The sequence below is a fragment of the Rhinoraja longicauda genome, chromosome 8 (assembly GCF_053455715.1).
Source record: "Rhinoraja longicauda isolate Sanriku21f chromosome 8, sRhiLon1.1, whole genome shotgun sequence".
NCBI classification, from domain to species: Eukaryota; Metazoa; Chordata; class Chondrichthyes; order Rajiformes; family Arhynchobatidae; genus Rhinoraja; species Rhinoraja longicauda.
The window spans coordinates 48,094,713-48,107,928 of record NC_135960.1 but is presented as its reverse complement, the minus strand read 5'-3'; the positions used below and the strand labels follow the sequence as shown (position 1 = coordinate 48,107,928).

Sequence of the window (13,216 nt, the reverse complement as noted above, 5' to 3'; positions counted from 1 at the left end):
GCGAAGTAGATAGGGAAAAGAAAGATAAGTTGCATTATGTTGCAAAAGAAAGAAAAGTTGCATTGCATAATTATTTTTAGAGTTATTTGATTTTGATTATATTATTGTTCTAATGGTTTCATACTGAAAGCCAAACTTTCGCCTGATATCAAAGCTGTCTTAGGGCTTTGCTTACTGCCAAAGGTCGCTGGGAATATTCTGTGTGGGAGTCTCTTTCTAGCCAGCATGATAACACATGATAACACAATTCAAGTCGAGGGTGGTTGCCAGGACTCGGGGGCCTGAGATATAGGGAGTGGTTGGGCAGGCTAGGACTTTATTCATTGGGTCGCAGGAGGATGAGGGGTGATCGTATATAGGTGTACAAAATCATGAGAATAATAGATCGAGTAAACGTACAGTCTTCTGCTCGACTTGGGGATTCGAGAACTAGAGGGCAAAGGTTTAAGGTGAGGGGGGATAGCTTTCATAGGAACCTGAAGGGGTAACTTTTTTTACAGAAATGGTGGGTGCAGAGAACGGGCTGCCGGTGGAGGTACTTGAGGCTGGTACTATCGCAACGTTTAAGGAACATTTAGACAGGGACATGGATAGGATTGGTTTAGAGGGATATGGGCCAAATGCTGGCAAGTGGGACTGGTGTAGATGGGACATGTTGGTCGTTGTGGGCAAGTTGGGCCGAAGGGCCTGCTTCCAAGCTGCATGACTCTATGACCTCACTGAATATTTCTCCTCTGTTTTTGCTGTGAAGAAAGGCATGAAGATGTGGAAAGACGGGAAGGGTAATGGGGATGTCTTGAGGATAGCCCACATTACTGCAGGGGAGGTGCTGAATGTTTTGAAACATATGAAGGCAGATAAATTTCCCTGGCCTGATCAGGTGTATCTAAGAACAGGTGTAGCAAGTGTGAAACTAGAGAAGAAATTGCATTAGCTCTGTATGAAATTTTTGCATCGTCGTTAACCATGGGTGTGCTCCCAGAAGACTGGGGGCTGACTCATGTTGCAGCTCCATTTCAGAAGGGCAACTTGGACCCAGAGGCTGGTGTAGATGGGACATGTTGGGCTGAAGTGCCTGTTTCCACACTGTATGACCCTGCCCTATGCCTCACTGCTCAGCCCCAGAACCACCTGGGCCTGCAAAATTACTCTGATGGATTCAGGAGACAATAACTTTGGGGAATATTCCCCTCAGGAACATCTCGCCCATTGTCACTGAACATGTTATCTTCGGAAAATCTATTGAATTTACATTTGAATAAATCAATACTAATTGCTTCCATTAAACTCTGGGGATCTTGTTCCATAGATTGATTGCTCACTCAATTTAATATTATTTCCACTGATTAGTTTTGAATTAATCTTTGTCATGTCTAGGTCATGTCCTTTGCAAGGCACAGTGCTTGGTTGATTCCTTCCCTATACACAAGGGCAGAGAGTATAAGCCGATTTGCTTTTTTTTTGAGCAGTTGTGATGTAGTTTGCCATCTTCAGTGGGATTACCACAGACATTTTAATGAACACACAGTCATAAGTTCATCTGAGAGGAGTAGAATGAGACCATTCAGCCCATCAAGTCTGCCCCGCCATTCAATCATGGCTGATCTATCTTTTCCTCTCAACCGCATTCTCCTGCCTTCGCCCCATTACCCCTGGCACCCTTACTAATCAAGAATCTGTCATTTTCTGCCTTAAAAATATAATTTGACACGACCTCCACATCCGTCTGTGGCACCAAATTCCACTGATTCACCACCCTCTGACTAAAGAAATTCCTCCCCATCTCCTTTCTTAAGTTACATTCTTTTACTCTGTGGCTATGGCCTCTGATCCTGGACTCCCCCACTATTGGAAACATCCTCTCCACATCCACTCTATCCAGTCCATGTATTGTCTTTCCTGCTGACTGGTTAGCAAGCAACAAAAGCTTTTCAATGGACATGTGCCAATAAACGAAACTAGAAAACATGACACTTATCGCTTTATTTATTTTCCTTTCCCCAGTATTTTCCTGTTAATTCAGTAATGTTGTAGTGATCGTAGAGAGCTTTGATCTGAGAAAGTTGCTTTATAGTTGAGTTTAGCTTAATTGAGAGATACAGCATGGAAACTGGCCCTTCAGCCCAGGGAGACCATGCGATCACCCCATACTCTAGCACTATCATACACGGCATAGTGGAGCAGGGGTAGAGTTGCTGCCTCACAGCACGGAGACCTGGGCCCGATCCTGACTACCGGTGCTGTCTGTACGGAGTTTGTACGTTCTCCCTGTGACCGCCTTAGTTTTTTCCGGGTGCTCCGGTTTCCTCCCATGCTCCAAAGGCGTACAGGTGTGTAGGTTAATCGGCTTCGGTAAAATTGTAAATTGTCCCAAGTGTGTAGCTTAGTGTTGGTGTGTGGAGTGATCGCTGGTTGGCACGGACTCATTGGGCCAAAGGGCCTGTTTCCGCAACGTATCTCAAAAGTCTAACAGTTGAAGAATAAGGGCTAGGCCATTTAGAACAGAGATGAGGAGAAACTTTTTCACTCAGAGGGTTGTAAATCTGTGGAATTCTCTGCCTCAGAAGGCAGTGGAGGCCAATTCTCTGGATGCTTTCAAGAGAGTTAGATAGAGCTCTTAATGATAGCGGAGTCAAGGGGTCTGGGGAGAGAGCAGGAACGGGGTGCTGATTGTGAATGATCAGCCATGATCACATTGAATGGCGGTGCTGGTTCGAAGGGCCGAATGGCCTCCTCCTGCACCTATTGTCTATTGTCTATTGTCTAAAGCCTAAAGGTGGAAACAAATATTTGTCGAAACGACGTGCCGATTTTGACAAGGGAGATTTGCTTGTTGAGTTTAGTTTAGAGATACAGCATGGAAACAGGCCTACCGAGTCCATCCTGACCATTGATCACCCATTCACACTAGTTCTATGTTATCCTAATTTTGTATTCTGCACACTGGGGGCAATTTACAGAAGCTAATTAACCTACAAACCTGTTCATCAAATAGTTATATACCAATAAAGAACCATTGAACTTAAAATGTATAATGTTGTACCTGAGCACCATAAGAAAAGAATACTTTTTTATTCCTAAATTGATAATGCAGTATTTTTGGACAAATTTACTTCAGAAGGTGCCGGGGAAAACCTTTGGAGATAGAAAAGTGCGTTTGGCAAAACTTGTATTTTCCTCATTGGCCTCATTCTGTCATTCCCCTGACTTTCAAAAAGGACGCTAATTCACAATGAATGAATAACACTCCCAATATTGCCAGACGGCAGATGCAGTATTCAGCTCTGCAGTCCTTGTGTTGGAGTATTTCTGAGCTGCCTGGCTTCATTACTGCTAAGAATACTAATCGTGTAATTATAATTCAAATATTAAATATTTTAATTGATTTGGACAGAAATTGTTTATGCATCAACGGAACGTTTTTAAATCTTGGATATTTTAATTTTTTTCTTAACGTCATAAAGAATTTTTTCGCCACGTAATTTTGTGTTCAGTGGACTAAATATTTTATTAACTACCTGAAATTTAGTACTTTGACAAACATAACCTTTGCAATTATCAGCAATGACCAATCTAATTATGGAGACTTCCAAACCAATGAATTGATTAAATGATTTGGGTGGACTGTTAAATGCTTTATTGTAATTAAGTTCTTTTTAAATTAAATACAATAAAAATGAATTGGACAATTTATGCCATTAGATTACTTCAGTAATTATTTCCAGTAAAATATTTACCAGGTTGGCTTTGTTCATTATCTGTGCCATTACTTAATTGATTTCAGAATGCATTAGCATCTGAGAATGTCTTATTATCTGATCAGAGGTACTATATAAAGAAAGAAGTTAATGTGAATTGCGGATACATATTTTCAAGGGTAACTCTTTTACTGCACAGATTTAGAGTTTGAGTTGTTTATTTAGGTGTTCACCAAGGAAAACTAAGTTATTTAAAGTTTATGTGAGGCACAGTACCACCAGTGACTGAAGACCAGAGGCAAAGTAATGATGGTTGCCCAACTCGATTAATTATACTCAAGTCCAGCCTCAGCAAAGAGCTAGCAGATAGATCGAAGCAGCAGCCAAAATTTACTTTGGGTTTAAAAAGCATCTACATGAGAAGTTGCCTCAAGAAGGCAGCATCTATCATCAAGGATCCCCCCCATCATCTCCTCTTCTTGTTGCTACCGTCAAGCAGGAGATAGAGGACCCTTACGTCCCACAACACCAGGTTCACAAACAACTACTTCCCTACATCAAGTTCTTGAAGTGACCTACACATCCCTAATCCTACCTCAGCAACAGGACACTATGGAGCACCTCTTGCACGACCATGGACTTGTGATCTTATTGTGTTTTACACTAATGTTTTTTGCATGGTCTTTTACTTTTTTTCATAATGCAAAATTTGCAGGCATTTTGTGCAATTTATTGGCACTTGGTGGACAATTTGTGGGCGATATGTGGGCGACTTGTGCGTACTTTGTGCGTACTTTGTGCGTACTTTGTGCGTACTTTGTGCGTACTTTGCGCGTACTTTGCGCGCACTTTGGGTGCACTTTGTGCATACTTTGTGCGTATTTCTATGCATCTGTAATGCTGATGGAAGCAAGATTTTCACTCCACCTGTACTTCACCGTTCTTGTGCACATGACGATAAACTGATATGACCTGAAGTTTCTAACCATCTCATTTTGTATTTTCCGTTCAGATGCAAGACAAAAGTTTACCAGGATGATCTTCCAGACACAAGTGTGGTCATTGTTTTTCACAATGAGGCCTGGAGTACTCTGCTCCGTACAGTTCATAGTGTACTTATTCGATCGCCCAAGAATGTTCTTGCAGAGATTATCCTTGTTGATGATGAGAGTGAAAGAGGTAAACACAGTTCCCTTTACTTATCTAATAGAATTTGGAATGTTTTGACATTTGAGTTGAGTTTAGTTTATTGTCACGTGTACCGAGGTACAGTGAAAAGCTTTTGTTGCGTGCTAACCAGTCAGTGGAAAGAAAATATATGATAAGACATGATATGATAAAGACAATAGAAAAGACAATATATGAGTACACTTGAGCCATCCACATTGTACAGATACATGATAAAGGGAATAACATGAATAACGTTTAGTACAAGGTAACGTCCAATAAAGTCCGATCAAAGATAGTCCAAGGGTCTCCAATGAGGTAGATAGTAGCTCAGGACTGCTCTCTAGTTGTTGGTAGGATGATTCAGTTGCCTGATAACAGCTGGGAAGAAGTTTTCATCTTGTTTTTTGTGTCCATCTGATCATTAAGGAGTAAATAGAACATAGAACAGTACAGCACAGGCCCTTCAGCCCACAATGTTTGTGCCAACTATGATGACAAGTTAAACTAATCTCATCTACCGGTAGCATGATCAATAGACCTCTCTTCCCCTAACTTCCATGAGCCTATACAAAAGCCTCTTCAACACTACTATCGTATTTGCCTCCATCACCACCCCCGGCAACACGTTCCAGGCTGTGTAAAAATTGTGTAAAATTGTGGTATAGGCACCTTGCATTTTACGTGTGTTGATTTATGCATTTTTGCAATAATGAGCTTGTTCCTTCAATGCTTGATTTTTGGAATAACGTACTCAAATTTACTGCTCACAGCGTATTTTTAACGCATTTTTGAATTCCGCTTTGCTTTTCAGCCACGTAACCCCTATGTAAAATGTGTGGTGCCTTTATTTGGAGTATGTGTAGTTGAAGAAAAGGCATTTTATTTTCCCCATCCTTAAATCTAAAGATGGTAGAATCAAACTGGTAGGGGTGGCACAGTGGCCCAGCGGTAGAGTTGCTGCCTTACAGTGCCAGAGACCCATGTTCGGTCCTGACTATGGGTGCTGTCTGTACAGAGTTTGTACGTTCTCCCTGTGACCTGTGTGAGTTTTATCTAGGGGCTCCGGTTTCCCCCACCCTCCAAAGATGAACAGGTTTGTAGTTTAATTGGCTTCTGTAAATTGTAAATTGTCCCTAGTGTGTAGGATAGTGTTAGTGTGCAGGGTGATTGCTGGTCAGCACGGACTCAGTGGGCCAAAGGGCCTGTTTCCATGCTGTACCTTATAACTATGCAAGGTGCCCAACCATCTAGGAATCAATGGTCTATTAAGTTTCCTTTATTGATTACATGTCTATGGAACTGATGCACTCTGATGCTGAGACATATATTCTGCACTCTGTATCTTCAACTTTACTCTATCTATTGTACTTGAGTTTGACATGATTGTATTTATGTATAGTATTGGCTGATCTGACTAAGTGCAAAACAAAGAGTTTCACTGTACCTCTGTACACGTGATAATAATAAGCCTAAACATGGCCATAGTGATGTGTCATATTGCCATAGATGTTTTGCCAAAAACTAATAGCTTCTTTACGTATAACTGGACAAATATTTCCAAATAAATCAAGGATGGTATTAATTTAGTTTAGTTTTGAGATACAACGTGGAAACAGATCCTTTGGCCCAATGAGTCCACGCCAACCAGCGATCCCCATACACTAGCACTATCCTACACACCAGGGACAATGTACAATTTTTACCAAAGCCAATTAGCCTACAAACTTGTACGTTTTTGGAGTATGGGAGGAAACCGGAGCACCCGGAGTAAACCCATGCGGTCATAGGGAGAACGTGCAAACTCTGTACAGACACCACCCATAGTCAGGATCGTCTCTAACGCTGTAAGGCAGCAACTCTACCGCTGCACCAGATATTGTAATATCTGTGCCCACTTTGGCTTTTGCTTTGGCCCATTTCACATTGTACTTTCTGATGGTTCACAGGAGTAGCTGTTCTTTGTTATACGCCAACTAATAAATTAGCAGTGACTTGGAAAAGGATCTAGAGTCCTATTTTCCATTATTGGTACTGGTTCTCTTCATGCCTGGAGGAACAGCACCTCATATTCCGTTTGAATCGCTTACGACCCAACGGCATGAACATTGAATTCTCCAATTTTAGGTAATACACTGCCCTCTTCCCCCCTCCCCTTCCCTGTGCATTACTGGGGTGCCCACCCATTTCTTCCACTATCCTGCCCCCTTTCCTCTCCCCCATCCCCTTCTACCTATATCCCTTCCTCTGGCTTCACCTTTCACGACTCAGTCCTGACCCGAAACACGAGACCATGTCCTCCGGAGATGCTGACGGACTCACTGAGTTACTCCAGAGTTTGTTTTTTTAATACAATAAATATATTTCAAGTCAAACAGATGGAGCAAAGGGGAATATACAGAGTGCAGAATATAGTTCTCAAGATGGTTGTGCACAAGTTCCATAAACAAAGTCTAATGTCTGCAATGGGGTAGAGGTGAATCGGACATTACCCTGGCTTACGTTATCTTTTGTGTTTTAGATTACTTTTGGTTTAGGATGCCTAAGATGAATGAGGTTAGCCAAGTTAGAGTCATAAAGCTTGGAATGATCACCTGTTCACACACATGTTCTATCTTATCCCACCTTCTCATCGATTCCCTACGCATTAGGGACAATTTAACAGGGGCCATTTCACCTACAAAGCAACATGTCTTTTATGGGACGTGTGTGGAAACCGGAGCATCCGGAGGAATCCCATGCAGTCACAGGGAGAACATGCAAACTCCAAACAGGCAGCATTTGAGGTCATGATCGATCCTGGGTCTCTGGTGCGGTGAGGCAGCGGTTCTACTAGCTGCACCACTGTGCTGCCCTCTTAACACTATCTGGTTTTGTAAAAACACACGCTTCTGTTCAAAAGCTCATACTTTGATTTTATTTTCTTCACAAAAGAAAGCAGATCTGAAATTGCCAGACATAGATGAAATCTCTGATCAGCATTTATTCACAAAATGCTGGAGTAACTCAGCAGGTCAGGCAGCATCTCAGGAGAGAAAGAATGGGTGACGTTTCGGGTCGAGACCCTTCTTCAGACTGAAGAAGGGTCTCGACCCGAAACGTCATCCATTCCTTCTCCCCTGAGATGCTGCCTGACCTGCTGAGTTACTCCAACATTTTGTGAATAAATACCTTCGATTTGTACCAGCATCTGCAGTTATTTTCTTACACTAAATCTCTGATCAGGGTCAACTCAGTGCTGCAGTACAGGTCAATAGCACAGCAATTTCCACATCAGTACTGTTACATCAAAGGATGCTGCTCTGGACTTGGAAGCAGGCTTTCCCTCCTGTTCAAGATGATGTATAGATGCAATAAAAACAGCTTCACATATTAAATCCTTTATCCTTTTCGGATGGGAGAGGAATTGTTTTCTTGCTAGTACAGTCATATGCTGAGGGCATATATATAAATGAAGGCAATTCTTTATTTTTGTATTAGAATTTCATGGCTGTTATCTGTGCTGTTAAACTTTTTGTAATCCAAAAACTCACCCAAAAAGAATTTTTAACCTTATGGATGTGCAACTCATCAAAGCTATTATTCTGGCACTAGTTTCGTCCTTGAGGAGACCATTTCTCTGTAAGTAATAATAACAGGGTAAAATAGTCTAGAGATAGTCAAACTAGTTTAGACAATAGACAATAGACAATAGGTGCAGGAGGAGGCCATTCGGCCCTTCAAGCCAGCACCACCATTCAATGACGGAAATATTTCAAACGTCATTAGAAACAGGGATGGTGCCGGAAGATTGGCGCATTGCGCATGTTGTGCCTTTGTTTAAAAAAGGTTCTAAAAGTAAACCTAGCAATTATAGACCTATTAGTTTGACGTCTGTGGTGGGAAAATTAATGGAAAAGATACTTAGGGACAATATATATAATTATTTGGATAATCAAGGCCTGATTAGAAACAGTCAACATGGATTTGTGCCTGGAAGGTCATGTTTGACTAATCTTCTTGAATTTTTTGAAGAGGTTACCAGGGAAATTGATAAGGGCAAGGCTGTGGATGTTGTCTATATGGACTTCAGTAAGGCATTTGACAAGGTTCCACATGGAAGGTTGATTAAGAAGGTTAAATCGTTGGGTATTAATAGTGAGGTTGCAAGATGGATTCAACAATGGCTGAATGGGAGATACCAGAGGGTAATGGTTGACAATTGTATGTCAGGTTGGAGGCCAGTGTCTAGTGGAGTGCCCCAAGGATCTGTGTTGGGTCCACTGTTGTTTGTCATTTACATTAATGATCTGGATGATGGTGTGGCAAATTGGATTAGTAAATATGCAGATGATACTAAGATAGGTGGAGTAGTTGATAGTGAGGTAGATTTTCAAAGTCTACAGAGAGACTTGGGCCTTTTGGAAGGGTGGGATGAAAGATGGCAGATGGAGTTTAATGCTGATAAGTGTGAGGTGCTGCATTTTGGTAGGACAAATCAAAATAGGACGTACAGGGTAAATGGTAGGGAATTGAGGAATGCAGTGGAACAGAGGGATCTGGGAATAACTGTGCATTGTTCCCTGAAGGTGGAATCTCATGTGGATAGGGTGGTGAAGAAGGCGTTTGGTATGCTTGCCTTTATAAATCAGAGCATCGAGTATAGAAGTTGGGATGTAATGTTGAAATTGTACAGGGCATTGGTGAGGCCGAATCTGGAGTATGGTGTGCAGTTCTGGTCGCCAAATTATAGGAAGGATGTCGACAAAATGGAGAGGGTACAGAGGAGATTTACTAGAATGTTGCCTGGGTTTCAGCACTTAGGCTACAAAGAGAGGTTGAATAGGTTGGGTCTTTATTCTTTGGAGCGTAGAAGGTTGAGGGGGGACTTGATAGAGGTTTTTAAAATTTTGAGAGGGACGGACAGAGTTGACGTGGGTAGGCTTTTCCCTTTGAGAGTGGGGAAGATTCCAACAAGGGGACATAGCTTCAGAATTGAGGGACAAAGGTTTAGGGGTAACATGAGGGGGAACTTCTTTACTCAGAGGGTTGTGGCTGTATGGAATGGGCTTCCGGTGGAAGTGGTGGAGGATGGCTCGATTTTATTATTTAAGAGTAAATTGGATAGGTATATGGATAGGAGGGGATTGGAGGGTTATGGTCTGAGTGCAGGTAGATGAGACTAGGTCAGGGAGAATGGTCGGCGTGGACTGGTAGGGCCGGACAGGCCTGTTTCCATGCTGTAGTTGTTATATGTTGTTATATGATCATAGCTGATCATTCTCAATCAGTACCCCGTTCCTGCCTTCTCCCCATACCCCCTGACTCCGCTATCCTTTAGAGCTCTATCTAGCTCTTTCTTGAAAGCATCCAGAGAATTGGCCTCCACTGCCTTCTGAGGCAGAGAATTCCACAGATTTACAACTCTGACTGAAAAAGTTTTTCCTCATCTCCGTTCTAAATGGCCTACCTCTTATTCTTAAACTATGGCCCCTGGTTCTGGACTCCCCCAACATTGGGAACATGTTTCCTGCCTCTAATGTGTCCAATCCCTTAATAATCTTATATGTTTCAATAAGATCCCCGCTCATCCTTCTAAATTCCAGTGTATACAAGCCTAATCGCTCCAGTCTTTCAACAGACGACAGTCCCGCCATTCCGGGAATTAACCCAGTGAACCTACGCTGCACGCCCTCAATAACAAGAATATCCTTCCTCAAATTTGGAGACCAAAACTGTACACAGTACTCCAGGTGCGGTCTCACTAGGTCCCTATACAACTGCAGAAGGACCTCTTTGCTCCTATACTCAACTCCTCTTGTTATGAAGGCCAACATTCATTGGCTTTCTTCACTGCCTGCTGTACCTGCATGCTTCCTTTCATTGACTGATGCACTAGGACACCCAGATCTCATTGTACGTCTCCTTTTCCTAACTTGACACCATTCAGATAATAATCTGTCTTCCTATTCTTACCACCAAAGTGGATAACCTCACACTTATCTACATTAAACTGCATCTGTCATGCATCCACCCACTCACACAACCTGTCCAAGTCACCCTGCAACCTCATAGCATCTTCTTCACAGTCAATAGTCAATAGTCGTTTATTTGTCACATACACATAAATGTGTAGTGAAATGAAACATTACCCGCAGTTGAAACACTAAGACCAATAAGAATAATCAATAAAAATGCAATAACACATACAATCATACACTAACACCAAACAAAAAGAAACATCCATCACAGTGAGTCTCCTCCAGTCCCTTCTCACTGTGATGGAAGGCCAAAATGTATTTTCTCTTCCCTGCCGTCTTCTCCCGAGGTCAGGCTGTTGAACTTGCCACGTCGGGGCTCCCGACATTGGAGCGCCGCGCCGGACGGTGAAAGGTCCACGGCCTATTCCAGGCCGCGCCGGACGGTGAAAGGTCCGCGGTGGGCTGACCCAAGCCCCGCGATTCGGGGCGGGCGAACACGCTGCCTCTGCCGCTGCCGGAGCTCCCGATGTCGGCCCCCACCCAGGGGGCCTGTGGGCTTAAAACTACAATTCATACAAAAACAACAAAAAACACAAAAGACAGACGGACTGCAGGCAAGCCGCAGCTGCGACGGCAGCGCTGGCTCCTCCCGAAGTAGTTCACACTGCCACCCAGCTTTGTGTCATCTGCAAATTTGCTAATGTTACTTTTAGTTTAGTTTGCTTTAGAGATAGTTTAGAGATATGGCACGGAATCAGGTCCTATGGCCCACCGAGTCCAGGCCGACCAGCAATCCCCGCACACCAACACTATCCTACACACACTAGGGACAATTCACAATTTTACCAAGCCAATTAGCCTACAAAGCTGTACGTCTTTGGAGTGTGGGAGGAAACACAGCTCCCGACGAAAATCCATGCAGGTCACGGGAGAATGTACAAATTCCAAAAAGACAGCACCCACAGTCAGGATCGAACTCTGGATCTCTGGACCTCTGAGGCAGCAACTCTACTGCTGGATCACATGTCCTCTTCCCTCTTTTTTTGTCGTTGAGTAAATTTGTTTCCTAAAAAAACAGCGACTGCAGTTTCTTGCAGCATTTTGTGTTATTCTTAGTTTTGAATCCCTTCTCTGCAGATTTTTTGAAGGAACCTTTGGAGAATTATGTCAAGAATTTGCAAATTCCAGTGAAGATTATTAGAATGGAGCAACGTTCGGGATTGATCCGTGCCAGGCTTCGTGGGGCAGCTGCTTCAAAGGGCCAGGTCATTACTTTTTTAGATGCGCACTGTGAATGCACTATCGGCTGGCTTGAACCCCTGCTGGCAAAAATAAAAGAAAACAGGTATGCTGCATTGATATCTCTATCAGTAGCGAATAATACATGTGCATTGTATGATTTCTTTAAAAAAAAAAAAATTCCTTAACCATTATTTGATTTTACAACAGTTGATAGACTGAGTCTGATCTTAGGTTTTTGCTCCATGGGACAGAAAAATAGATTTTATTCTATTCTATTATATTGATCGGCATGGTAATGCAGCGTTAGACTTGCTGCCTCACAGCGCCAGAGACCTGGGTTCAATCCTGACTACGGGTGCTGTGTTCACGGGCTTTGTATGTTCCCCCTGTGACTGCGTGGGTTTTCCCCGGGTGCTCCGGTTTCCTCCCACTCTCCAAAGGCATACAGGTCTGTGTTGTAATATATAAGACAAGGGGGATGTTGTGATATTGTTGGGACTACTTTGTGTATCCAAGAACTACTTTGTATGGCTGTGTATATAAGTGATTGGTGTGATTAGGCGGTCACTCTGGATGCAGGTGGCCACGGAATAAACAGCCTGGAATTGAGCTCCAGCAATGTAACCTTTTACACGAGTGTACTTGTGGTCCTTCCAGAGTCACTAAAGGTACAACAGGTACCGGACCACGAAGTACAACAGTCTGGAGGCTGGCTTTAGGAAAAATTGTAAACTGTCCCTGATGTGTGGGATTGTGCTAATGTAACGGGGTGATCACTGGTCGGTGTGGACTCGGTGGGCCGAAGGGGCTGTTTCCCCACTGTGTCACTAAACTAAAGTAAAGTAAACTAATTTCTACAAAGTCATATAAGTGTTGTGTGTGTTTACAACGAGATCAAATGTAAGGGCTCCCAAAGCATCATGTTTAAACTAAGAACAAGTTGTTTTAAAGATAGACACAAAGTGCTGGGGTAACTCAATGGGTCAGGCAACATCTCTGGAGAACATGGATAGGTAACGTTTCAGGTTGGGCCACTTTTTCAGACTTCATAAGTTGTTTTATTCAGCCTCATTTATTTTCCTAAGGCTATGATCATTTGAAATTGCGCCGTGGTGCTTATCTAAAGTCTTTTGCCATCCCTTCATTTGT

General features: G+C 42.8%; 1 protein-coding gene across 1 annotated transcript in view; it reads left to right on the top strand.

Moving 5' to 3' along the window:
* galnt13 (polypeptide N-acetylgalactosaminyltransferase 13) overlaps positions 1–13,216 on the top strand; it is a 177,450-nt gene that overhangs the window by 101,503 nt on the left and 62,731 nt on the right. The window contains exons 4-5 of the mRNA XM_078403868.1: positions 4,711–4,877; positions 11,963–12,170. Of these exons, the coding sequence (XP_078259994.1) occupies positions 4,711–4,877; positions 11,963–12,170 (375 nt within the window). The remainder of the gene's footprint in view (positions 1–4,710; positions 4,878–11,962; positions 12,171–13,216) is intronic.